The 26,767-nt window shown below is 46.9% G+C and overlaps 1 protein-coding gene across 2 annotated transcripts in view; it reads left to right on the top strand.

Annotated features, from left to right (window-relative positions):
* Positions 1 to 26,767, top strand: part of TRAF3IP1 (TRAF3 interacting protein 1) — a 58,637-nt gene that overhangs the window by 16,553 nt on the left and 15,317 nt on the right. For both annotated transcript variants that reach the window (XM_055346156.1, XM_055346157.1), the window contains 7 exons: positions 3,418 to 3,519; positions 5,617 to 5,637; positions 6,529 to 6,613; positions 7,279 to 7,362; positions 8,286 to 8,409; positions 8,615 to 8,651; positions 11,216 to 11,292. In XM_055346156.1, the coding sequence (XP_055202131.1) occupies positions 3,418 to 3,519; positions 5,617 to 5,637; positions 6,529 to 6,613; positions 7,279 to 7,362; positions 8,286 to 8,409; positions 8,615 to 8,651; positions 11,216 to 11,292 (530 nt within the window). The remainder of the gene's footprint in view (positions 1 to 3,417; positions 3,520 to 5,616; positions 5,638 to 6,528; positions 6,614 to 7,278; positions 7,363 to 8,285; positions 8,410 to 8,614; positions 8,652 to 11,215; positions 11,293 to 26,767) is intronic.

The following is a 26,767-nucleotide window of genomic DNA, read 5'->3' as shown; positions in this document are numbered from 1 at the left end:
ATGGGTACGTTCCAAGAGCCACAGGTACCCCACAGGTAATTGGGTCTGAAAATACCTGCCTTGAGACTCAGTGAGATCTGTCCGTCAGGGGCCAGCTTGTGACATGAGTGCCCTGTTGGCTCTGCTTTATGGATACCACTTCAGTGACTGCGAGCCCCAAGTCGTGGTGAGAGGCATCTCATCCTGAGATGGTAACATGGATTTAAAATAAATAGAGTCATTCAGACACGTATCCTCACTCTGTAGATCCTGCGTAGGGCTCAGTGTTCAGGCTGCGGGGAAGCCTGCAAGGGGCAGGTGGTTCTCAGTTGAGAGCTTTGCAGACGTTAGAACGGAGCCTAGTGCCACCTGGTGGCCAAGAGTGGAGTCCTGCTCCCTGTCCCTGGGTGGTCCCGTCCCCCGACCCTCCTCCCCTTGAAACCTGCTGCTGCATGTGCCCTGGGTCCCCGTCTTCACCATCACGCCAGTCACAGATGTCATCTTGCGTTGCCAGTCCTTTGACTTTTGGGATTCAGGGTTTGTCAGCAGTTGTCATAGCTGCTGGTTTTCTCATCTCACCGGAGTGTGATTTCCAGATGCAGTGCTGCTGGGTCTGGTCAGTGAGCCTTCCCTCGCGACTGCCCTTCACTGTGAGCTGCTGCACGTAAGCCACACCTGCTGTGGCGGTGGCCCCGGGCCCTGGCCTGCCCCTGCCCGCTTTGCAGGCGTGTCATGGAGCGTTCATCCACTTTGCTCTACCATTTTGCTCTTTCGGGCTCACTGAAGAACTCAATAAGGAGATTATCCATTTTTTTCTCAAGCACAAACCGGTTCCTCCCTGCTGCATGTCGAAATGCCCACTGCATGAGCCTCCTCGTGGTTATAGTTGTTTGACAGCCCAGGTTCTCCTGGAACATGTGCCATCCCTGTGTCTCCGGCTTGCTTGGGCTCCATCACTCATGTCATTTCAGTTTATTGTGTGAAGTTTTTTTATTACGAAAAACGTAGAGAAGTAGGAAGAATGAACAGCTTTCTACCTCTCACACAGATTCCATGGTTATAATAATGTGCCTCATCTACAGCAATGTATTTTTATGAATGATTTCAAAGTATATTAAAAACATCCTAACACTTTAAATACTTCAGCATGCAGCTCAAAAAGTTAAAAAAAAAAAACAAAAAAAAAAACCAAAAAACAAGAAAGACATGCTTAGACACAGCCACAACGTTATTGTTGTATCTAGCAGGAGTACTGGTCCCCAGGCTGTATTCTTAGTGTCTCAAAGTGTTATTCTTTTAAAAAAAAAAACCAGGATTCCATTGAGATGAACACACTATATATTTTTTAATCTTTTTGTATCTTTAAATGATTCGAATCTCAAATAACAGCTCCTCCGCCTTGCGCCCCTGCCTTGCCCTTTTAGTCCAGCACACTGGCTTTGGAAGAGAGGAGGTTGCTTGTCCTGCACAATGTTCCACCCTCTGGATTTGTCTCATTTCCTTGTGGTGTCACTTAACTTGTGACATTCCTTCCCTCCACCCCCGTCCCCCAATATTCTGTTTGATCTAAAGGCCTCATTAGCTTTGGGTCAAACATCTTGCTTCGCATCTGACCTGTGTGTAGTGAACTTGTGCCTTTATCTTGTGTCCTATGTGGATGCACGTAGTGCCTCTGCATCCCATGACGGGATGCTAAGACTGACACTGGACCAGGCAGGGCCCCTCCTCTTAAACCCTGGTTATTTGGTCACATTTATGCTTGGATGTAACCGGCAACTCTGTGCCGCTAAACTTTCTACAGAACTCTGGCGTAGCGGGAAGCTTCTTGCAGCTGCGTTGTGGGCTGTACCTCTGATGAGTGTCAGGGATGGTAACAGATGGGGACTTGGCCTGGCACAGCACCCCCTGCTCTGTGGACCACAGTCTCGTTACCCAAGTGCCGTAAGTTGGGGCAAACTGGCTCAGAAGAGGCCAGGAGCTTCCTCAAGATACGGTGCTTGGGGGCACTGGAACTTAGGAAATCAGGACACCAAGGCCCACATCTTTACCTTCGACGTTCATTCATTGCCAGTAATTCAGACAACAGATTTTTGGCCAGTTCATAATAATTTTTATTTATGATAGGTACATTATTTGTTATTTTTAAAGCTGTTATTTGGCAGACTAGGTCATCTGCCCTCTGTGATTAAGAATTGATTGTGGTGTTATTACTGTGTTTCTCTGTGTATATCAGAGTTGCAGTAAAATTTGCTTAAGAATATTAGGAAAGATGTGTTAGAGGAACTATCATAGGCGTCTCAAAAAAAAAAAAAAAAAAAAGGAAAGAAAAAAGAATGCCACTAGGCTTTTGAAGAGATGAAGTGGTGCAGGGTCCCCTTGAGCTTTGGACAGAAGGTGCTGCATTTGGAAGTTACTTATTGTGCTTGTGCGTTTTGAACAGTGTAGGAAATTTTTGACACTTTGAAATAAATGTAATAATCTAAAATTCTTGTGTACTTTCTTTTAAAATCGATCTATAGCTGCCTGGCCTATGTTTATTTTTGAATTTGTTTTAGAATTTAGTATTTCATATTGATTCTTTGGCTACCTTATAGATTGTGAATAATTACTTGAATCAGACTGTTTAAATTACCATTTTTGTAGGTTGAAAAAAAATTCCTTAGAAAATTATGTCATCTGCTGTATGTAGTTCTTTACATGGAATCAGTTCTTTGATCAGTTAATTGAAGGCTGATTCTGAAATAAACTATTTGAATACTTTTAAGAAATTTTAAGATTGTGTTTCAGGGAAGAGAACATTTTTCTAAGTTTATTTTTGCCTCGTTTCATTTTAGAGAGTGGGGGTCCTTTAGTGATGGGTTAGTTTTCTACCTGGGTCCTGCCACATTAATAATCTGTTCCTACCACACCTCCCTGCCCCCTTTTATTTTTAATATAAAAATGTTTTATTTCTTAGGTATTTGATATTTTTTTTCTATTTTTATAGACATTGGCACATTGGTCAGTAGCTCCACCAGGGTTTGGAAGCTTTCTGTATGTCTAGGACTGTGGACTATGCCAGAAGTATTTTTCTTTTCATTATGCTTTGCTGAAATTGCCACCTATCTGCAGCTTCTCAGCCGGGCCTGGCTGTAGGGGGGAGGCGGGTGGAGACACATAGTGTCAGGAAGGTTCTGGAAATGGGGGTGGAGGGGCCAGTTTGCTGTGGCCGTGGGGGCCGCAGCCTCCTCCTGGGCTGAGCGGGCCTCGTCCCTCTCCCGATCGCTTACATTCTTGGTGTAAGTTCCCCAAAGCTGCCTTTGGTCGCTCCGGAAGCCGCGGCAGCCGCGGTGCGGGTGTGGGGAGGCACCGATGAGCGACGACGAGGTGCTCTCAGTTAATGAAGCCGCAGAGGACGGGGCACGTCGTGATGGCTCCTTCTGAACTGTTTCATGTCAGGAACCAAGGAAGCTAGTACTTACGCAGCTGGTGTTTCAGATGACACTTCAGCTAGTCTGTGGCGCCAGAGCGTTGAGCCAGAGCCAGCAGCGAAGCAGAAAGGTAAGGAGGACGCCCTCCCGCCCTCCCGCCCTGGCGGCGACTCCGAGCACCTGCAGGTGTGCGACCTGCGGGGGCTCCCCGGGCCCCCCGGGGCCTGGAGGACCGCTCGGGCAGGGCACGCTGGGCCTCGCGTGGGGGCACCGGCCTCTCCCGGGTCCCCCGCGCGCTCTCCCAGGGGACGCGGCGGGCCCAGTGTCGGAATGACTGCGAGCGAGCCTCGGAGCTGACGCTCGCTGCGGGGAGTCCCGGGCCGGGCCGCCGCCGCCCGCGTCGCGTCGAAGAGGACCGGGCGCCGCTCGAAGCACCTCCTGACCTGGTGCTTCTGTCCAATGTTCTCTGGGTGTGTTAAGTTGGGCCTCCGTGAAGAGTCTGCCTCTGGCGTGATCTTTCCCAGCATCTAAACGGGCCGCGAACGACCTGGGGCCGCAGGGTGGCGGCCGGGGGGGGGGGGGCTGGCGGGGCCGTGGGTGCCCCGGCGAGCAGAGCCAGCCTGGAGGGGCCTAGGCCCCGGGTGGGGGGAGCCGGGCGCGGGGCCAGCTCGAGCCGTGCCAGCCCGTGGAGGTCACGCGAGCTCGGGAGGCTTGCGGAGCCGTCCCGGAGAGCGGCCCGCGCTGCAGTGGGCGGTGGGGGCACGGGCGGGCTCCGGGTGCGCCAGGGACGGCGGGGGAGCGGCCGGGAGTGTGGCCGCCGGGGCCAGGGAGAGAGGGCCTGTGCGCCTCTTTGGGAAAGAGGCCGAGCTGCTGAAGGGTCCAGGGAAGACCCGAGGCTCCGTGAGGCAGGAGCCCTGGCCGAGGGGAGAGGGGCCCCGTCTGTGAAGGGGGAAGCTGCTGTGCGCAGTCTCTGCCTGGGTAGCGGCCCTGAGATCCAGCAGCTGCATGTGACCCCCCAGTCTGTCCCCAACACCAATGGTGTGAGATTTGAAGAGCGCTCGGGGGTCTGGAGTCTAGGGCCCCCGGCTGCACAGTGACTGTCACGTGCTGGGCTCTTCCAAGTGCAGTCCAGGTGGCGTGGTGTCGAGGAGAGGGTCTGCGGCTACCTGCTCTGGCCCCGGTGCAGCCCCGTCCCAGGGAGGAGCCCGAGCCGAGTCCCCCATTGCTGTCACCCTGTCCTTCTAGGGGCACGGTCTGGAAACGTGATTCCTGGGCCCCTCCTAAGCACCACACACGCTTCCTCAGGCCCTGTGAGCACTGGACTCTGGGAGGCTCCTGTGTTCCATACGTGTAGGTCCTGTAGGGCCTGTGGTTCCCGTTGCCCCATATGCCTGGCCCCCCTTGTCCCCAGAGCCACCTTCTATAGGTCACTTTGACCAGTGACAGAGCTCTGAAGTCTGCCTCAGCAGACAGACAGAGGTGTCTGGGGAGCACACTCCTCCTGCGTGGGCATGTGTGTCCTCAGGGTGACCCCGGGCCTGGCCCTTGTGCGTGTGAAAGCTTCCTGTGTGGAGGTGGGGCTGCAGTCGGGGGGGCTCTCCTGGGGTGTCCTTGGCTCTGACCCGGACCCGAGCAGTGTTGGCGCTTCTGCAGATGTGGTCATGTATTTTAAGTGGGTCACACGGACAGTATCCTCTTGTGACTTTGAGTCCCCCTCTCCCTCCTGTGCTCACTTTCTTGTGGCCACGTAGGTCCCATTTGTCCCCCAAAAGGAGCCTTTCAAGAAGAAGGTAGGTCCGTGGGGAGCTGGAGAGATGTCCTCTTATTCAGGGGCTGATGGAAGGACCTTTGCTGATGAGCCAGGGACGGAAGGCCCTGGTTGTGGTCACCCCGTCGTGACCCGTGCTCCCCTGTGTATCTGCTGTTGCTTGATCTCTGATCTCTCTCTTTTGTCTGTGATCTGCTCTGCTCTCCTCATACCCCTGTTGCCTCCTTTCATTAATAGCATTTTAAAATTCACGGTTTTCTTGGTTCTTTGTCTTTCGATCTTTGAAAATAAAGTGATGGCAGTGGGACAGTGGGCACGGCTGTGGGGACGGGGCCGTGTCCCTGGCAGATGGCCACATTGCTCAGTGTGTGTTTTCCCCTGGTCCTGCTAGCTAATACACTGAGCTTTACCAACACAAAAGTCGGTTTTCTCATGTGCTGCTTTTTTTTTTTTTAATAGGAGACTCCCCTAGTGATGCAGGTGAGCAACGGCCTGAACTGAGTGTATTGGTATAGATCGTGTGTGTGTAGATACCAACATGTACTCCCAGATTTGTTATACACAGTGAAAGTAATTTAAGGAAACATAACTATACCACTTTAAGATTTAATTTACTTGTCTTATGCTCCAGGAGAATGTATTTCACGATTATTTCCAGAGTAAAAAATTTATTCCTAAATTCAAAGTCCGATTTATTCTGTTTTCTAAAATACAAAGCCCTTTTACTGAAAATGGGGGAGCAAATTGGATTGCTTTAATAGTTAGGGTTTGCACTTACTGATTAAGTCATTTTTTTAAAATGAAGAAAGCCGAATTCAGATCATAAAAATAATTTGGCACATACCCAAAGTAGCACAGTTTTTAAGTGCAGAAAAATAGGAAGTAGGAAAGAAAAGCACTGCTTCTAACATAAATGAAAGTCCTTCCAGAGCCCCCGTTGTGTGCGTTACTAGACCCGTTACTGCACTCGGTTATGTGTTAGAACGGTGGGTCTGGCGAGGGACTGCCACGGTTTGCTGGGGTGGCCCAGCATCCGCCGCTAATACAAAAGGTGGCCGGTCGTAGGATCACACGTGTCCATCCCTCTCAGGTTGTATCTCCCTTAAGTTAAATTCCTTGACTGGATCAACCTACCTTTTGAATTTTCTTTCCTAAGAAATTGAACCAGTGTGTTTTCCGGGGTTTGAGTGCACCCATCTCCCCAGATCTTCACCAAATCTAGATATGAAATGTCTGCTTTAACTTCATGAAAATGATAGATGAATAAAGCTCGTTTTTATTTGCGATCATTTGAGTGCTGTCCTTTCAAACACTTATTACCTGTTTGTGTTTCTTCCTTTGTGAATTGCTGACTGGATTGTCATGGTTCAGAAGGAGAAGTTGGACCTCCTGGCCCGGAGAAGTCTGAGGTGTCAGAGAGTTCTGAGCTGCCGAGCGAGCTCCCAGCCAACATCAGGTGTGCTGGCTCTAATCCAGCACCCAGGCAGCCACCCACCCCCACCCCTACCCCCACCCCCACCCCACCCCATGCTTCTCTCTGCACCTTCTGCGGTTTGTAAACAGTGCTTGAGCTTAATTATGAGGGATTGCTGGTACCATTTATTTAGTTTTCCTATACTGGGTACAAGTTACTACACATAGGCCAGTTTAAAGATTTAGGGAAATTCGTAATTATGGTAAATTATGTTTTGATTACCAAGATTTACATAATTACTTTCTGGGCCTTAAAATTAATGAAAACATAAGATTAAAAGATGGATACTTTCTTTTTTAAAGATTTTATTTATTCATGAGGGACAGAGAGAAAGACAGAGACACAGAGGGAGAGGGAGGTTCCCCATGGGGATCCTGATGCAGGACTCAATCCCAGGACCCTGGGATTACAACCTGAGCTAAAGGCAGACGCTCCATCACTGAGCCACCCAGGTGCCCTAAAAGATGGATACTTTTAAACTTTCACATTAGTGGGATGTTCTTAACATTCTGCAGACTGTGTCCTGACTAGCATGTCGATGGCTGGCGGGAAGTTAGTGGTATCATTGACCTGGGTTTTCTGTTATCCTCTTTGAAATGTGCAAAAGTGTCATATCCTCTTTTTGGTTTTTCCATATTTGGGTTTAGAAGAATACCTCGGCCCGGGAGTGCGAGACCAGCACCTCCCCGGGTGAAGCGCCAAGACAGCGTGGAAGCTCTGACGCCTGACAGGTGAGGCCTCTTTGGGAGGCTGTGCTGGGTGTAGGGTGTAGGGGCAGGTGTGGGGGGCCAGAGGCAGTGCCACTGCCAGCTGACGGGGGGAGGGAAGCCGGGTCAGGCCCTGACCCAGGCCAAACAACAACCACATACTTCAGTTAGCTGAAGAGAAGAACGTGCCCATGCACATGGAGCTAAAGCTTTACAGCACGTGGGGAAATTATTCTTTGAGAGGAGGTGGGGGGGTGGTGGTTTCTAAACTAAAAACAATGAGGGGAAAAAAGGAAAACAAATATTTAAGGCTAAATTGCACAACCTTGTAAAACGAAAGGTCAGAAAGTCATAAACGATATAAAAGCAGGCCACAGACAGGGTTCTCTGAGTGTTACAGGTGTACCTGTGGGTGAAGTGTGATCTTTAGAGGGAAGTATGAAAAATCAAAACAAAAAAATAGACAAACCACACTTGACCAGAGTGGTTTCAGATAGAGCAGGAGGCAGGAATTGGAGACGGGTATGGACGTGGACTCAGGTTGTGTTGCCGAGGGAAGCCAAGCACTGACACAGTAGGTAGTGGGAGGGGTAGGACTTGGTGGAGAGGAGGTGCTAGGCAGGGAGTGGTGGCCAGGAGGAGGCCGCTGTCTGGGGCCACATCGCCACCCTGCCCCAGTGTTTGCCACTCGGAAGAATAGGGCCCTCCAGGTGAGGGGCTGCAGGTGGAGCTGGTGTCCAGAGAGTGCAGCCAGGGGAGGGGCAGAGGGAGGAGGGCGGGCAGCACAGAGGGCAGGACGCACTAGGACGCAGGCCTGCTGGCCTTCACTCAGCTTCCCCCCATATTTTGTGATGTTCTAGAGGTAGGTGGTGGCTAAACTCCTCTCATGGGGCCCGGGATGCATGGGGTTGATGCAGATGTGCGACTAACAGCACTCCTCTCTTTAGGACAGGGAGTGGTAAAATCGTCGCCAGTGTGATTGTGGACACGCAGAACTCTGACAATGAGGAAGATGATCAGTTTGTGGTGGAGGCTGCCCCCCAGCTCCCTGAGATGTCAGAACTTGAAATGGTGAGGCAATGCGAGTGTTGGTTTTTGTCATTGCACTTGGATGACACTGGAGCTCATATGCCAGCGTTTAGGTTGATGGAGACAAAACGTGCCTCTGATTTTTCAGTTAGATTTCTGCCTGCCTTAATTTTGTCATTGCTTTGAGGAGACCCTATGGAAACAGGATTTCAAGAATCAGCTTTTTCCTCCTTGCTCTCCTGTCCAGGTGCCCGCGGTGGACGTAGAGGACGAGGAGAAGCACGGTGAGTGCTGGGCCTGTGTGGTGCGGAAGGTGTTGGTCAGGTCTAAAGAGCACGAGCAGGTCACTGCGGCATGGGTGGGCGCCTTCTCGCTTGGTGGCTTTTGGTCCGGGAGACAATGGGTGCTGGGTGCCGGGACCCAGGAGCTCGCTGTTAGCAGCCTCTGACGTGGTGTGCAGTTACATTAGAGGTTAGACCTCTAGGGTCATTCCCAAATTGACAATATTTGTGGCATTACTTGTTCCCTTCCCAAGGATCTTCTTTGATTTCAAACATTTGCAGAAGCAGGGAGTAGTCTGACGAACCCCATTACAGGTCACGGCTTCAGCAGTGATGGGCTCATGTTTTCTCTAAGCCTCCTCCTGCTGCAGACCCCTGTTCCCCTAACTGTTCTCAAGTTCTAGAGAAGACCGTTTTCTTTGGTTAACTTGTCACGTGTATCTCTAAAAGATAAGGGTTCTCCAAAACATAACCACAATTCTGTGTGGTATATTAAAAAACAAAACAATTCCCTAATATCATCACAGTTTTTCCAGTTTTATGATTTTTTTTTTTTTTCTGGTTTGAGTCAGAATCCAGATAAGGTCACTGCATTGGAGTTGATCTCTTAGCCTCTCAGCCTGTCTGTCCCTGTCCCTCTGCCTTTCCCTTGTAACATATTTGTTGACGAAGCTGGCTGGTTGTCCTTCAGAGTTTCCCGCAGTTGACTGTCGCTTATTACATGCCCGTGATAAGGTTTTTCACGTGTTCTTCCATTCTTGTAACTTGGTTCAGGAGACTTGAAGAGATGCAGGTTTGGGGCAGGAATGCTGGTCAGTGGTGTTGGTTCTTCCTGACGTCTGCTCGTGACGTTAGCCTGGATCATTAAGGGTGACATTCTCGTCCTACCCTCCCTTCCTTGAGGTTTAGCTGGAGGACACTGTGGTGCAGAGCTTCCTCCCCCACCTCTGCCCCAAAGCGCAGCCCCTAGGGAGAGGGTTTTCCTCCCAGTGAGTTTGTGTCCTGGCATTGTCCAAGCTGACTAGAGAGGGCTTGTGGGGTGATGGCTGTGGATCCCTCTCCTACCTGTATGAAGTCCTGGGTTTTCCTTTAGCACATTTGATGTGCCTCACTTCAAGCCAAATCCTTTCTCACTGATGTTCAGATTGTCCGATATGTAACTGAGGGAGCCTGTTTGAGCGGTTTTTGGGGGCTTTTGACACATCCCAGGAGACTTTGCAGCTTCCTTGTTTTCTGAGACGACCAGATGTTTCAGGCTCATTTCGTGTATTTCCTGCCCCATAACTGGAACCCTCCATTTCCCCCAAGGAGCCTGGCTGCATGTTGCTTCTGGGTTGGTCATTGTTTCCAGGGGTTTTCTTGCCTTTTTTTTTTTTTTTAATGAGAAAATATATCCAAGTTCATACTGGTATTTCCATCGCAGCTTTACTAGAGTCTTTCCTAAATTTTTTATTTTATATGTACGTGTCTATCTCATGCCCCAAATCCTGGCTCCCAACGTTGCCATCTGTTTGCCTTACCCTATGGCATGCATGGCGTCTTTAGACTACCACCACCGGTCACTAGCAACAACAATTACTGAAAACACTATCGGGTGTTTCTTGGGAGGTCAGGTCTGTCTGTTCTCAGGTTATGTCCCATCAGGGATGGACAGCCAACCACTCTGTTGCAAAGTTACAAAGCAATTCTTTGTTAGGCTGTGCTTGCCAGTTTGATATTATTAGGTGTATTAGTTTCATTTTGGTTTCAGTTTTTAGGCATTGAAAAATCTGATTTTATTTATGTAAAATAATACATTTCCGAGGTGAAATGTACCAAACAATGTATGTTCTGAAATTGGGGCCTCCACCTGCCCTCTCCCTGTAGGTAATGGTAAGAAATATGGCTTATACTTTGATTTAAAAAACTGTAAGTTAGTACATGTGCGTGGAGTGTGTGTGTGCATTTAGCAGTATCTGCGTGTCTCTGTCTTGCTGTTGTGACTTGGCGTCGTGTGTTGGCGTTCGTCCCCGAGCAGCGCAGACAAGTCATCCTCACTGCTGCTCACAGCTGAGCCCTCCTCTGCCATCCGGGTGCTTCAGGGCGTATGCAGCCAATTTCATATGGATGTGCATTTGCATGAGACAGTATTCTAAAGAAAATGTTTTGTATGATATTTACCCCCATGGGCAAAATTTTTTTTTTTAAAAGGAAGTTGAAGGCTCTTGAACTAATATAAAAGGAGTATTTGTGCTTAGAAACAGCTCAGAGTTGGCGCACCTGTTTGTGACAAGGTGGCTATATGTTTGAATGTCCATCTGCGTGTCCTCATAATTCTTTTCTGTTTCCAATTTTTTTTTTTTAACCTTTGAGGAGCTGATTTCTTTGAAACACTCTGAAGTTTTATAGTTAATTTCTCCCACCAGCTGTATTAGACCAATGTAGACTCCAAGCAAATAAAGATGATTTGAAGCTGTGTAGAATATAGAAAGAGGAAAAACAAGAAACTAGTGTTCTTGCCACCCCTCTACCCATTTAGAATAGAAGAGCTCTTTAGAGAATAACATAAAATCACTGATTCTCAACAGGAGGACTTGTGAAAAAAATTCTGGAGACCAAGAAAGATTATGAGAAGTTACAGCGGTCACCCAGACCTGGAGAGAAGGTAAGGAGTGATGCCTGCAAATGTGCTCATCAGCAGAGTCCGCTGACACACTTTAAAGCTCCCCGCTCCACCTCCTCCTTGGTTGGGAGGATAGAAAATTCTGGACTCCTCCAGCGTCTCCTGGGTGGGGGCTCAGGAGTCAAGGCCAAGGGCCTGTTCTGCTCTGATCCCGTGGCTGTCCCCTTCCAGCCTCGTCCAGTCCCTCTCCCTGCTTGCAGAGTCGGGAGGCTGGCCGCCTGGCCCTGGCTGCCTCCACACTAAGAGACCAGGGAGTTTTCAAGTCTGGCTTTTAAATCCAGGTGCTGCTTATCCCTGGCCTGCCAGCCGTCTTTCTTGCAGCTGTGGGATGTTGTTTGTTGGGACCCACAGCTCCTGGCCAGCCACCGCCCCTGAGCATATGACCCTGGGGCGAATACTTGCCAGCCACATTGTAGGCCTCAAATGTCACAGCTACGTTTCTGTTATAGTCACTTTAAAAAATAAGAATATATCTTCCCTTACTGGTTTTGTAACAGAAAGATGTTTCTTGGATAGTTGCAGCAGCAGCCAACAATTCCAGGAAGTTTTACACACACGCACAGATAATTCTGCCTCAGATGTCCGGGTTTGTAATGAAGATGTGGCTTGGGGAGGGGAGGGGACAGTAGTTGAGCAGGGAGGGGACTCTGCAGTTGAGAGCCACCTCAGGGGGGGCCCCGGAACAGTCCCAGGAGAAGAGTGCTCCCTGGGGCTCTACTCCACGGCACCACCGTTGGCTCCTCTGGGAGGAGAATGGTCTTTCTGTGGTCCATTGTCTGTGCTGTGAAATTTTCATGTCATAGGCCTTTTCACAGGCCCGAGGGGCTGTCCTGGTGTCCCTGGCAGTGTTCCTGGGACCCAGTCGGAAACCATGAGTGTGTCCCTCCAGGCTGTTAATGTAGGCAACCTTTGAAGCTTCAGTTGGTTTAAATTTTATAGCCCTGTTTGCTATGCGATGCACACAAGGTCTGTGCTTTAGGCTTTCGTCTGAAGAGTAAATTTCAGAGTACATACTTTGACTTTAGAAGATAAAAGGGAAAAATGTCCTTGAGTGGTGAACATTTGCTGCTTTAGAAAAGTACAGCTAGTAAGTGCTTCAGAGTCGGGGTGATGTGTATTGCAGACAGGGAACAAGGAGGCTGCCCTGCTCTGTTTTCCGTAGTACGCTCATAAACATCAGATTTGAATTTCACTGATTGGTCTTCTGAAAACAGCTTAGAGTTTTAAAATAAAAGCAATTAAAACGTACAGGAAAAGTTGATGTCCTTTCTGCCTCTGCCCCAACCCCACTGTCCCCAGGGCAGCCACAGGGACGAACTTGGTGTGAGCCATACTTTAAACGCAGCTGCCTCTGCTCGGGTGAGTTTTCAGTGCTGCCCTGTTGCTGGCATGTGACGCAGATCGCTTTCTTTGGGCACCATTATGTTCTGAGACCTTCCCTGTGTGGATACCTGGGGGTCTAGTTCAGTCATCTTAATTGATGACTGGTATTCCAGTATTTGTTCGTTAATTCCTTTAATGGTGGACATAGGTTTCGTCAGCCTTCCACAGTTATAAACTCTGACGAACTCCTTTCATGTGTCTCCTGGCCTGCAGATGCCAGTGTCTCTCGGAGCACCAGTCGGCAAACATTTTCTGAGAAGGGCCAGATAGTAAATATTTTAGGCTGATGAGCCGCGTACAGTCTGTTGCAGCTTCTCAGCTCTGCTGATGTAGCCTGAAAGCAGCCCTGGTGTAGACAGCAGTAAACCATGTGTGTGGCTGTGTTCCAGTAAAGCTTTATTCACAACAACGGGACCCAGCCTGGGGCTGGACTTTGCGATCCTGCTTTAGAGTCTGTGTCCACGCTCAGAATTGCTGTGCCAGAGCACGTACAGAGCTTCGATTTCACCAGGTACTGCCAAATTAGTCCTCCAAGTGGCTGTCCCCAGGTACTGTCCCAGTGGAACAAGAGTCTTCCACGTGTGCACCGTCCACAGGCAGCATGGTCAACTTGTGCATCCCCCTCCCCACCCCACCCCTCCATGGCCCATGCCCTGCGGCCTGTGGGGTCCCTCCCAGCCACCTCCCGCCAGGGCCCAGCAGCTGCTCCTCTGCATTTGGCCACTGTGGTGGGTGTTTCCCAGAATTGCAGTTGAGCGGAGTCAGAGGGCATGTGTTCCTGCTTGGCCTGGCTTCTTTCTCAATTATTTTGAGATCTGTCTGTTTTTCAGCAGGCATCAACAGTTCGTTTCTTTTTATTGCTGGGTAGTGCACTGTCTGGATGCACCACAGTGTGTGTATCCATCTGTCAGGTCATGAGTGTTTGGGTCATCTCTAGTTTGGGTCTCTTGCAGGTAAAGCTGTGGAGAACATTCACGTACGAGTTCCACGTGGACAAACACTTTCATTCCTTTGGGTAAATACCGAGGAGCAAGACCGCTGGCTCACATAGTCAGCGAATATTGACCTTTCTAAGAAACTGCCCAGTGTTTTCCAAAGTGGTTGTACCACTATGTTTTCACCACGGCCTGTGAGAGTTCTGTTTTTTTCCTGTCCGCATCAGTGCTTGGAACGGTCACATTCTTTGTGTTTTTAATATGCATTTCCTTAATGGCTGATTATGATTCGGTCGTGACTGCTGATTCCTTCTCTTGGCTCTTTTCTTAGTATTGAAGTCTCCGTGTTACTAGCTTTTCTGATCATTTGACCTAATCCTTTCTCTTTGCTTTACAAGTCAGTTTCCTGAGTGGGTATATTCCGTTTTTCTATTTCTTTTGGAATTGAGAGATCTACAGCATTAGTGGCTTAAATGAGGTGGTAGGTGCTTTAGCTCACAACTCAGAGTCTGCAGGTGGCTGTGGCCCATGTGTGACCCTGTGCCTTAGGGCGCCTCGCGGTCCAAGGAGGCTGTCCAGGTCCATCCAGCAGGAAGGAGGGAAGGGGAAGAAGAGAAGGAGAGGAACATGCCTCTTTTCTTCTAGACTATTTCTCGGAAGTTGTACGTACTACTTCCACTTAGGTGATACTGGCCAGATCTTTGCCAATAAGGGACGGTGAAGTGAAATCCTTACTCCAGGCATCGGTTTGCTTAGGTAACAATTGGGTTCCACACAGACTAGAGTTTGCCAAATTTTCTCGCTGCCTGGCATGTGCAGAAAATGATATTTGCAAGGCATGTGGGTGAGCAGAGGAAGCTGGCTGCCTGGCTGGGGGCCGAGGGTTTCTGGAAGCGGCACATCTCCCACATGTGGGCTGCACACGGGGCAGGAAGCTTGGCTGTGGGAGGGGGAGCAGAAACCAATGTCCGGGCCGTGCCCTCCCCAGCCTTTCTCCAGGGAACTGTTTTGTTCATGTTTTACAAAGTCATGGCATAAGGATGTTTCAACTATGCTTTTATGATTTAAAAAATATATCTATAGTTTTCTTTTTCTTCCAAAAATTTTGTCTTTTTTTTCTTTGATGAGACTTTAAAGAAACTATTGAAAAAAAAAAAAAAGAAACTATTGAAATATGCACCCTCTAGCAAAGACTCAGCTTCTGGTTTTACAGATACTCACTTCTGTTTTCATTTCATTGATTTCTCCTCTTCTTTATTTTTCCTTTTAATTTCTTTTTTTTTCCTTTTTCCTTTTAATTTCTTTGGTTATTTACGTTTTTCGTCTCTTGTGTAAAATACTTAGTTCATTTATTTTTAGTCTTTGCCATTTGAAATGAATATGCTTAGGGCTATTCATTTCTTTTAAAATTTTAAAATTAATTTTAGAGAGAATGCACTTGAGCAAGGGGGAGGAGCAGAGGGAGGGAGGGAGGGAGGGAGAGAGAGAGAGAATCCAAGCTGACTCCATGCTGAGTGGAGCCCGACACAGGTCTCGATCCCATGACCCTGAGGTCATGAGCTGAGCTGAAATCAAAAGTCAGATGCTCAATTGACTGAGCCACCCAGGCGCCCTAAGGCCATACATTTTTCTTTAAGCATGCTTTATTTGAATTTATTAAATATTAATATTCAAAATTCCTGAGGATCCTGTTCTTTAGTTTTGAAACATAAGGATTTTTCGAAAGTCTTTTTGTGGACAAGTTCTAATTTCATGTTCAAAGAATATGGTCTGTATGATATCTATTACTTGGAATTAAGCCTTTCCTTGTGGCCTAGTCTGAGGTCAGTTTTTATAAGTGTTTCCAAGTGTTTGCAAAGTGTGTCTGCTCTGTGTGTTTGGGGCCAGACTCCAGTGCCCCTGGTTGATTTTGCAGAGAGGCGACGATAAGACTGCTCAAAACGCATAGGCCACGTCTGCCTGTTGTCATTATTGACTTGTACGTGCTCGTCATGATAGTAATTGCTTGTCTTCCCTCTGTCTCACTTAAAAATTCAGATGGTAGATGTTTACTCTGCTTTTCATGTAAATCATGTTGTGCCTCTAGTCTGGGTGCTTCTCATTGTTTGGAGGGAGCACTGTTTTCTGTGCTGAAGAGATAATGAGCTTGCAGTGGAGCCATCCCTGCGGCCTGCCTTTGGAGTGGCGCTTGAAGGAAAGCTATTTCTTACTGTACTGATGGACTTGAATAATACATTACAAAATAAATATGCACGTCAGGACTGCTTTGAGCATTTTCTTCATTATCCTGGCCGACTTGCTGTCTTTTCCAGAGGAAATATAAACTTTGTTAATAGTAAGATACTAGCTCACGCCAGCATTTTATTTCCTTCAGATTTATGAAGACGTTGTTGAAAAACAACCAAAAAAGCTGTTTTATTAGCGTTTCTTCTGCTTTAAAAGTACTTGCTTTTTGAACTTTATAAACGAAGATGCTTTAGATGATAGCAGCAACTTCAGAGACAGCTCTCTCACTGCAAAGTGCTGGCCACGGCTTCTCATTCCTTATCTGCTGTCCCCGCTTACCTGCTCTTCCGTTAGCCTTCTTCGTGTCGTGTCTTTTCATTGCAGATGCTTTCTCTTTTCATTGAAATTCTTTATTTTGAAGTCAAGTATTTCTCTGAGTTTCCTTTTTAGTTCGTTTAAAGTTTGTGTGATTTTACTTTCTCCGCCTTCTTGGTCATGTAAACTGCATCCTCTGGAGGCCGTGCATGTCTTCAGATGAGAACTTGGCGTTGTGTTTACTTTGACGTGAATGCACGTATTTACTGCCCTCCTCGGTGAAGGTTGTGATAAGGGCCTCCTGTGGCAACCAGGTGGCAGTAGAGATTGTGGATAGTCATCCGAAAGAGCACGTATTTGGGAATGTGTATCTTGAAATGACTCTTTTTTTTAAATTTTTATTTATTTATGATAGTCACAGAGAGAGAGAGAGGAGAGGCAGACACAGGCAGAGGGAGAAGCAGGCTCCATGCACTGGGAGCCCGACGTGGGATTCGATCCCGGGTCTCCAGGATCACGCCCTGGGCCAAAGGCAGGCGCCAAACCGCTGCGCCACCCAGGGATCCCTTGAAATGACTCTTGATGAGTAAAATGACCTTACCCTGAACATGGTGTATTTCAGTTACAGTAACAAATAGTGAACGATTGTTAGAGCAACTCTTACGGGAAAGGCAGGGATTTCGATTTTATTCTCTTGCTTGTGTGATCCGAGTAGATCGCTAGGTTATTTCTTACTTGGGTCACTAGGTGGTGCCGTTTCATCACAAACCCTTGCACCCTCTTCGAGAAAGCTGCCTCAGAATCCCTCCTTAACTGCAAGTCTGCACCTGATAAGAAGAGTATTTTTAGTTTGGATGTTTGTGGTCCTGGTATTATTGGATGGATTTTAATTTTTTATTTTTGCTAGAAGTACTGTTTGCATTTAAATTGCTATGAAAGAAAGAAAAGGGACATATGCTAGATGTTCTTCACTGATGAGACGTGAGCAGCCAAACTGGGGAGCTGCCGACACGGACTTTAGTCCTCAAGAGTGAGTTATTTATTCTAGGGAATAAGGTGATTGTTTTATGTTCCCAGTATTGCAGTGCCTTCCAACATGCACATGGGGGATTTTAGGTTTTGGATATAAACTTGCTGCCAGCAAATAATCAACAATGTCACTTAAAAATATTTGCAGATCTATGGCATGGATAAATTATAGACCATGAAAATGGAAACTATCAAGACATCACGTGTATATGAACTTTGTGAAGATAATTATGAGTAAATAGGCCTTCTTTGTATAAACAAAGGTCCTGATGTGGATAAAATATCAAAATACTGTACCTGAAGAAAAATGTCTACATGACTTAAGAAAGTTGGATTATAAAACTGTGACCAGCTCTAGTCTGACAAACATTTCCAAACTGAATGGTCCTCACCTTCTGGTTAGTATGTCTACTCGGTGAATGATAATATGATGAATAAAAACTTTTATTTTTAGTGCCAAGCTCCATGCCTACTAGCATGGAGTCTGCTTGGGATTCTCTCTCTCCCTCTGCCATCCCCCTTGCATGCTCTCTCTCTGTCTCTCTCTCTCTCAAAAGATTTTTCCCCAAAAAAATAGCAGCTTATCATTTGTATCATATATTTATCACTTTTCTAGGTTTACTCAGTTTGGCCTGATCAATATCCTGTTTGCTTTGCATAAACAAATCTTTACTTTGATTAACTTTTGACAGCCTGAGTCTAGCTGTAAATTCAGGTGCTAAGTGGTACAGGTGCTGGTGTGGACACACGGGCACTGTGGCACACAGAGGAGGAAGGAGGGAGTGATGATGTAGCAGCCCCAGGATGAAAAGTGGCTGATAAGGATTAGAATTCAGGACCAAGTGACTCACAGGGCTTGGAACAGATGGGCGAAGCTCAGCGACACAAACACAGGTTGTGCAGGGAGCAGTAAGGGAGCAGCAGGGATTCAGCACAAGTTCTGGAAGCTGTGGCCACCCCGCGACTGATGATGCCCTGGCCCCCTGAACTGTTCTCACTGGTGTGCAGAGGCCTGAAGACAGTTAGAAGTACCCGGTGAGACGTCAGGAAAGTGTGTCCCGGGGGAAGGGACCTTGATGAGGAGAGGTGTACCCCTGAGCCTGGGCGAGCTGGAGGCGAGGTCTGGCTTCCTTCCCCCCTGAGAGCAGTGTTGCTGGCCGGGTGTCCTGCTTGCCCTGGTGGTTCCGCCAGTGACCGCGGTGTGGGGGCCACGGCAGCTTTCCTCCCTCGGGCCGCGTTCCTGTGCCTTTAATGTCACCCCCGCCTCGCGCTCCAGGCCTGCGTTCGTTCCACCCCCCATCTGGCTCCTGGGCACACGGGCAGCTTGGGGACTGCAGGTGTGTGTTGGGACACAGGTACACGTGGTGTTCTCTCCGCTTTAGGTGGAGCAGTTGCTTCCAGAATTATTTTAACCCTAAAATTCCATGTTTCTTTGTCTTCTCTTTAAACAAGTTTATTTCTTGATAACTTTTTTTCTTATTTCTTAGTTTTTTTTTTGTCCTTTCTGAAACCTACCCATTTGTGCTGATTGTTTTAAGTGAGAAATAACGTTTATTTGATTTTCCTGGTTGCTCTCTTTCTCGTTCTTGTCTGTTTGCTTCTGACGTCAAGAGCGGCTTCCAGCAGAGCGTGCTGGCGCTGGAGGGACGGGCTGGGCTGCTGAGTCAGGCTTGCTTGAGTGCAGTTGAACTAGGGGCTTGAGGGCAGGAGGAGAGACTCAGGAGGAGCGGACGTGGGCCAGCCGGTCACACAGCCTTGTCCTTTTTCTGCAGGAGATGGGTTTCAAGGGACTTTCTACAATGATGAAAAACTGAAACGCTCGGCATGAAAGGACTCGTTTCCTACCTGTAGCAGTGATGCACGTACGGGTTTTCATAGTAGTGCATTATTGAGGTTTCCTGACGGAATTCTCCAAACCTTTCTTTCTGGCTGAAGACCCCTCCCCGCCAGCCGGGACCCCTTTAATAACTGATGGAAGCCCTTGGAGAGCTGTGTCAGAGAGGCCAGGTCTGAGCGTTACTTCGGGGTCTTGCCATACATAAGCTTTAAACTTCACAGACTATTCTTACATCCCTTACAGGGGGGAAAAAGATATTAAGATAAAATAGAAATGTGTTTAGTTTAGACATTAAGTTATTTATAAATTGTAAATACACTGTATGTGAACACATACTCTGAAGTACGCTCTTCCGTGTACACTCCATGTTACAAGCAAGACTCATTCTAAAAGTTTTATTTATTATATTTTGAAACTCGAGAGTAATTTCCAAATATTAATATTTTTGGAAAAAAAATATTTTTGGTACTAAGATTCCAGGTAGCTCATGAAAGCTTTATTGTACCGTGAAGAATTTGTTTGCAGTGAAAAATGATAGAAAATAATGTAATACTAACAAGCAAACCAAATACAGTTAATGTTTTTATATAACCTTAAAAGCAACTCTTGAGGAAAAACAGATTTAGAAGCAGGTCAGACATTCAGAGTTGTGAAGAGCACTTTTGAAAACTGTTGGATACTTCAGAGATGACTGATCGTGATGTTCAAGGTTCAGATGCAGCACGTTGCCCCGTCCTCGCGGCGTCTCTGCTGCTGGCCTCCTCTTGGCTGTGGTCTCTGTGCAGCATTCAGCTTCCAGCAGGGAGAGCGGATCCGGTTCTGGGATGGACCCCTTCCCCGATGGCCCATCGTGTGGGTGGCAGCAGGAACCGTAGTGTCCCAGCCTTTGGTGAGCATCTGCCAAGTGGGGCCGGGGCCACGAGCTCGGCTGTGCGGTGGCTGTGCTGTCCCAGGGTCTTCTTGTGTCCGGGTTACAGAAAAGTTAGGAGTGGACTACAAGGAAGTCCCTGCACCCCGAGACTACTTGAGAACAAATTGCTGACTTGTTGACTAGATGAATTTCAGCAAATGGAACAAAAGTTAGAAGAGACAGAGGGAGATGGAAAGGACTGAACGGTCCAATGTGAGGCAGCACGCGGCAGAGTGACATAAGCACACCTGCACTTGGAGGGTGGATGTTCTCACGATGCTTCTGGAGGACAACAGGGCCCAGTGGGGAGGTGCCGTGGCTGTGCTGAGCCCCATGCTGACCAGTGGGTATGCTTCTAGCCCCTCACACCGTGACTCCCGATGCGGAGCCATGTGGCTTTCTGCTCCAACGCGGAAACTGTAGTCCGGACAGTAATACAGACTGCAAAGTAAAGTGTGATAAGAATGATAAGCTTTCTGACCTAGCTTCATGGGATGTTAAACAAAGTCTGTTTTTTTGTTTTTTTTTTTTAAGGGCACCTGTCACAGCAGGAACCTCACCCCCTGTGGGCCTACCCTTAAAGGGGCTTTCGTGCCCCAGGAAAGAACATGGTGTGAAAAACAGTAGGTTCTTCTCAAAGAACCAAAGTCAGATTTGCTTTTAGATTTGCTCTGTGGCCCTAAATGTCCAAAGAAGAGGGGACGATAGTCACAGCATCATAGCATTTGTGGAGAAGCAGGTTGACTCAGGATTCTATTACTTAGGTTGGCGTTACATATGTAGAAATAGGGCAAGATTGATCTGGATAATGCAAGGGATCAAAAAAAATTACTGCTTTTGGGTTCTTGGGGGGAAAATGGCCTATGACAGTCTTCCTAGTTAACTAGGAAAAGTAAACATGAAAAGAAGCCTCAAACCTACAGCTCTGGACCCTACTTGTACCCTGGGTGTGCGGGCACAAGGAAAGCAGCCAGGCCAAGCTGAGCAGAGAGGTGAGTATAAAACACGCCATGGATTTCAAAGACTTAGAAGAAAAAGAACGTAGGGATCCCTGGGTGGCTCAGCAGTTTAGCACCTGCCTTCGGTCCAGGGTGTGATTCTGGGGTCCTGGGCTCCCTTCATGGAGCCTACTTCTCCCTCTGCCTGTGTCTCTGCCTCTCTCTCTCTGTGTCTCTCATGAATAAGTAAATAAGATCTTAAAAAATATATATTGGAATTAATTTGCCTCTTTTTTTTTTTAAAGATTTTTATTTATTTATTTGACGGAGAGAGCACAAGCAGGGGGAGTGGGAGAGGGAGAAGCGGGCACCCCACTGAGCAGGGAGCCCGACGTGGGGCTTGATCCCAGGACCCTGGGATCGTGACCTGAGCAGAAGGAAGATGCTTAATCAACTGAGCCACCCAGGTGTCCCTCCCCTCTTAGTTTTTAATGAAGTGAGTCGAAACTAGTAGGAAATAAAACCGGTTAAGCAAATAGAAATTGAGTGTAACTTGAAACTGTCACTATGGAACTCAGTGCAAAAGTCCTAAACCAGTTTCTGAAAAATCAGTTTTATGGGAAAAAAAAAACAAAACAAAACAGTAAGACTTGATGGTGGGGCAGAGGGCCAAGGGAGGTAACACATTAAAATCATTGTCCAAAACTTCCCCCTTTGCTTTCTTTAAGGTATCTTTTGGTGACTAAGTGCTTGGTTTTAATGTAATCAAAATTTCTCAGTCTTAACTCCTAGGATTAGTGTTTTTTTGTGTCTTAGTTAAGAAATCCTTCTCTATTCTAAGCTGAGAAAGGTATTTATTCTTTTTAAAAGTTTAAAGCTTTGTTTTGACATTTCCGTCCTTAATCCACCTGGAGTTGATTTTCCTGTGTCCTGTGAGATAGAGATGCAGTTTCTCTCCAAAATGAATAACTAGTTTTTCCTCCTTCCCACATTGCTCTGCTGCGTGTGAAAGTTTCGTGTGCCCACTTTCTGGACTCTGTATGTCAGAGGTTAGCAGATTTTTCTAGAAAGGGTCAGAAAGCACATATTTTCAGCTGTGAGAGCCACGCATACTTGGTCGCTGGTATTCAACTTCGCAAAAGCAGCCATAGATGACACACAGATGAATGACTGTGGCTGGGTTCCCATAAATTTTTTTTTAATGGATACTAAAATGCAGATTTCTTTTTTTTTTAAATGCAGACTTCATAGCACTTTCATGTGTCACCAAATATTACCCTTTAAATCTTGTTTTCAACTATTTATTTTGTAAAAGCCATCCTTAGCTCATGGGCTGTATAAGAAACTAGGCAGCGGGCCAGCCCGTAGGCCGTGGCCTGTCTCACTGACCCTGCCCGATTCCACGCTGCTTTGAGTAGCTTTATGAAGAGGCCTCGTATCTGGCGATTTGGCTATTGGCCCTTCCCACTTCCGTGGAAGTCCCGTAAGCAGCTTAGTGAGCGCCACGGAAAGGCCTCTCGGGAACTAAGGAGTGTCGGTGAGCAGTGATCTCGCTCTGTATTCGGTCTTTAATACATCTCAGTAAACATTTGTGGTTTCTTTCTAGAGCCATTGTGCCCCTTGTTTGTTAGATTTGTATGTGGACACTCTGGAGGTTATTCTGCTATTGGAAACACTCTGTCTTAAAGTTATTTTCTAATTGTTGGTGGGTAGGAATACTGTTGACTTATAACCACTTCCCTGATAAACTGTTGTTGTGTTTATTTTTATTTTTTTTTCTTGTTTTGAGAGATAATTATATATATTTTTAATTTAAATTCAATTTCCTAGCCTATAGTATAACACCTAGCACTCATCATAACACATGCCCTCCTTAGTGCCTGTCACCCAGTTACCCCGTCCTCCCACCTGATAAATTGTTGTTTTAAAAATATGTGTTGAGGGATCCCTGGGTGGCGCAGCGGTTTGGCGCCTGCCTTTGGCCCAGGGTGCGATCCTGGAGACCCAGGATTGAATCCCACGTTGGGCTCCCGGTGCATGGAGCCTGTTTCTCCCTCTGCCTGTGTCTCTGCCTCTCTCTCTCTCTCTCTCTGTGTGTGACTATCATAAATTAAAAAAATAATAATAAAAAATAAAAATATGTGTTGATTCTTTTGTGTTTTCTGTAGTATAGTAGCAGCCGGATACTAACACAGAGAATATAGCGAGATACAGATACTGTTCTCACAGTATTGAGATTGTTCTCACCTCTGTTCTTTTTTTTTTTTAATTTTTATTTATTTATGATAGTCACACACACACACAGAGAGAGAGAGAGAGAGAGAGAGAGGCAGAGACACAGGCAGAGGGAGAAGCAGCCTCCATGCACTGGGAGCCCGACGTGGGATTCGATCCGGGTCTCCAGGATCGCGCCCTTGGCCAAAGGCAGGCGCCAAACCGCTGCGCCACCCAGGGATCCCCTCACCTCTGTTCTTGAGAACAGATTGTTCTCACCTCTGTTTTGGGACAGGGACATCTGGAGGTTAGGGGACTTGTCTGGGGCTGCGGGACCCGTGAGCGCCAGAGCTGGGATGCGAAGGCAGGCGTCTGGCCCAAGTCTGTGCCCTTCCCCATGAGCTGCTCCCTCGTTCCCGTTGCCCTGAGGCCCCGTGGCCTTGTTCCTCCTCTCCAGGCCTCATGCTGTCCGTGCTGGTGTCTTAACTGGACAGATTAGCCTGGGCCTCCCGGACGGGAGAGGGCAGTGACCGTGATAGTGGGCCACCTTCTTCCTTTCTGATTTTTAGTGACCGTTCTTCCAGAATTTGTCCTTTTCTAATGATACTTACTATAGCATTTAATAAAACATTAAGAAAGCTTGATATTTTTCCCCACTATGGGGCTTTATCATGAATGGGTGTTGAATTTTATTAAATGCTTTTCCTGCATTGAGATGACTCCATTATAGTTCTTTAATTCGCTAAATGACATTTATTTTTTAAGTGATCCTTACATTCCTGAGATGAAATTCTGTGTTATCTTTTTTATCCACTGGTAGATTCTTCAGGTTTTTTTTTTTAAGCTTTTATTTATTCATTCATGAGAGACACACACAGAAAGAGAGAGAGAGGCAGAGACACAGGCAGAGGGAGAAGCAGGCTCCATGCAGGGAGCCCAGTGTGGGACTCGATCCCGGGTCTCCAGTATCACACCCTGGGCTGAAGGCGGCGCTAAACCGCTGAGCCACCCAAGCTGCCCCCATCCACTGGTAGATTATCTTGCTAATTAGTAGCGTTCTTTTTATGTTGGTGGATAAAATGGACCTGTGATTTTCTTTTCCTCATATGATACTTGTGTTAGTCCCAAGGTTAAAAGTGAACTGAGGAGAGTTCTTTTTCTCTTTTCCAGAAGAGATGGTAGATGGTGGAATGGTATGTTTCTTGATGGTTTTGGTGGGAGTTGTGTGTAGAACCATTTGAGATGATGTTTCCTTGATGGGAAGCTCTTAGGGCACAGCTGTTATTTTTATATTATATGAGCAGGCTTTCTCTTTCTTCTTCAGTCAGTTTTGGTGTCAGTATCTTTTAAATTTTCAAGTGCCCTGGCAAAGTTCTGCATAGAATTCTTTAAACATGTGCTTTATTTGTAATTTAGTTTAGTTTTGTTTTGTGTTTTTATTAACAATACGACTAATTTGTATTTTTTTCTTCCTTTTTTGAAGCAGTGTTTCCAGAAACTTGTCTGTTAGTCTTTTTAAACCATCAGTTTTTGGCTTCATTGGTCTTCTCTTTTGTATCGTTGTTCTTTTCACTGATTCCCAGTTTTCTTCATTTCCTTCCTTTATTCTCTTTGTGTTTATTCTGTTGTTCTTTTAATTTCGTAAGTTGGACTCTCACATTGCCAGTGTTTATTTAGCCTTTTTTTTTAACCTTAATATAAACTTGTTTTCTGATTACAAGCTATTGTTTTTATAAGTCAGGATTTATTCATCATCTGCCGTGCACTGGCTCTATTCCAGGAGTCTGATCAGAAATGGATGTGCAACATTATCAAATGTCTTCTTGGCAGCTATTGTATATTATTAGAATTCCTAATGTTGAGCAATCTTTATGTTCCTAAAATAACCTTTGTTTGGTCATGGTCTATTATTTTTCCTAAAGCAAAACTGTATTTAATTTACCAATTATTTATTTATTTGTACGTTTTGTTTATTTTTTAGTAATATCTACACCCAATGTCGGGCTCGAACTCACATCCCTGGGATCAAGAGTTAATGTGCTCTACGGGACACCTGGGTGGCTCAGCAGTCGAGCATGTGCCTTTGGCTCAGGGCATGGTCCCGGGGTCCCGGGATCGAGTCCCACATCGGGCTCCCTCCATGGAGACTGCTTCTCCCTCTGCCCGTGTCTCTGCCTCTTTCTCTGTGTCTCTTATGAATAAATAAATAAAATCTTAAAAAAAAAAGTTACATGCTCTTCTGACCGAGCCAGCCAGGCACCCCAATTTACTAATCCTTTAAAATAGAAGTCCATATTCATGTGATATTGGCCTGGAGTTTTCATGCACACGTGTGCTGCTGTTGTTAGGTGTTGGAATCAAGATTATGTCAGTTTCATATAGTTAATTTTTATAAAACTGTTTCCTGTGCCCTAGAACAGTTTGAGTTAGAGGAGTGATCTGGTTCACAGAAGCTGTGGAGCCTTGGGGCTGGGTACCTTCCCTCCCTCGTGGAAGAAGTCAGTCTTCCCTGGGGGCTTGTCTCCCCAGGGCCACTGATCAGAAGCAGGAGCTCACTTCCTATTCGATGAGGCCTGAGATCCCGGTTGCTCGGAACCCGCGTGGCTCTGTGGTCAACTGTTGCTGACTCGTCTCAGATTCCTTCGCTCCTGGCTGCAGGGCATGTGGGTCTGAGGCACGGAGCCCTGGGAGGGTCCTTCTTTAGCATGCTCTCCTGTCATTCCTTGTGCCATCCCTATCCCATCTGCACCCCAGAAGCCCCATGGCAGGGGCTCATTGGGATCCTGTGGTTGTGCAGCTGGTTTCTTCCCCTCTTTGGTTGTCTGTGGGAGGTAGGGAGGGTAGGGAGGAGCAGGTGTTTGTACATAATTATGGGCCTGTTTTCCTGCAGGCCAGGCCTCTTCCTGCCCTGGTTTGTGCTGGCAGTCCAGAGTTATCTGGAGGCGGGCTGCTGGTATCCCGGGCCTGGTGCACCGTAATAGGACCTCTTGGAGAAAACTGCCATTTGGTTAGTCAGAGACTCTTCCTGTCACCATGCAAGTCCCTGCTCACATACCAGCTCTTCAGAGGGGCCTCCCCTGACCAGCCGGCTTCATTAGTCCTCTCGCCACCCCATCGCCCACTGGTCTCAGACGCCACCTCTATTTCCTTCCTGGTCTCAATCACTCACTGAAATTGTGTGGTTTTGGGTTCACCTTTTCAACAGCTGGAGGAGTAGAGCATACTGAGCACAAGCCAATCCCCAATCTACATCAGCAGGTCAGGTTACCATCTATAACATAGTATTGCCATCTTGGCCTTACTGCTTGCAAGGGTATTTAGGACCTGACTGTCCTGTGTTTGAATTTTCCTCTGCTCTTCCAGCCGTTGGACTCAGTCCTTATATTCGTCATTGGTTCTGTGAAAGGTATTTTCTGTTGAAGCGCTTCTAGTTAATAGGTTTGAATGTTTCTTCTTCGGTTCACATGCCAACCATAAGGTGGGTTTCATATTGCCCAGAAACTGCCTTGTAGGATTAATGGTTAATTTGGGTGTGATTATTTTGTCTGGTATTTTTAGAGCTATGAAATATGGTCAGAATTTAGGAGGCTAAATATGTAAAAATAAAACTGGAACCAGAATTAGAAGATTGTAGCAAAAGGCCCAAGTAAAAAGTGATGACTATTTTAAC

This window comes from Nyctereutes procyonoides, unplaced genomic scaffold, assembly GCF_905146905.1.
Source record: "Nyctereutes procyonoides isolate TBG_1078 unplaced genomic scaffold, NYPRO_anot_genome, whole genome shotgun sequence".
NCBI classification, from domain to species: domain Eukaryota; kingdom Metazoa; phylum Chordata; class Mammalia; order Carnivora; family Canidae; genus Nyctereutes; species Nyctereutes procyonoides.
This window is presented reverse-complemented; position numbering and strand designations above follow the sequence as displayed.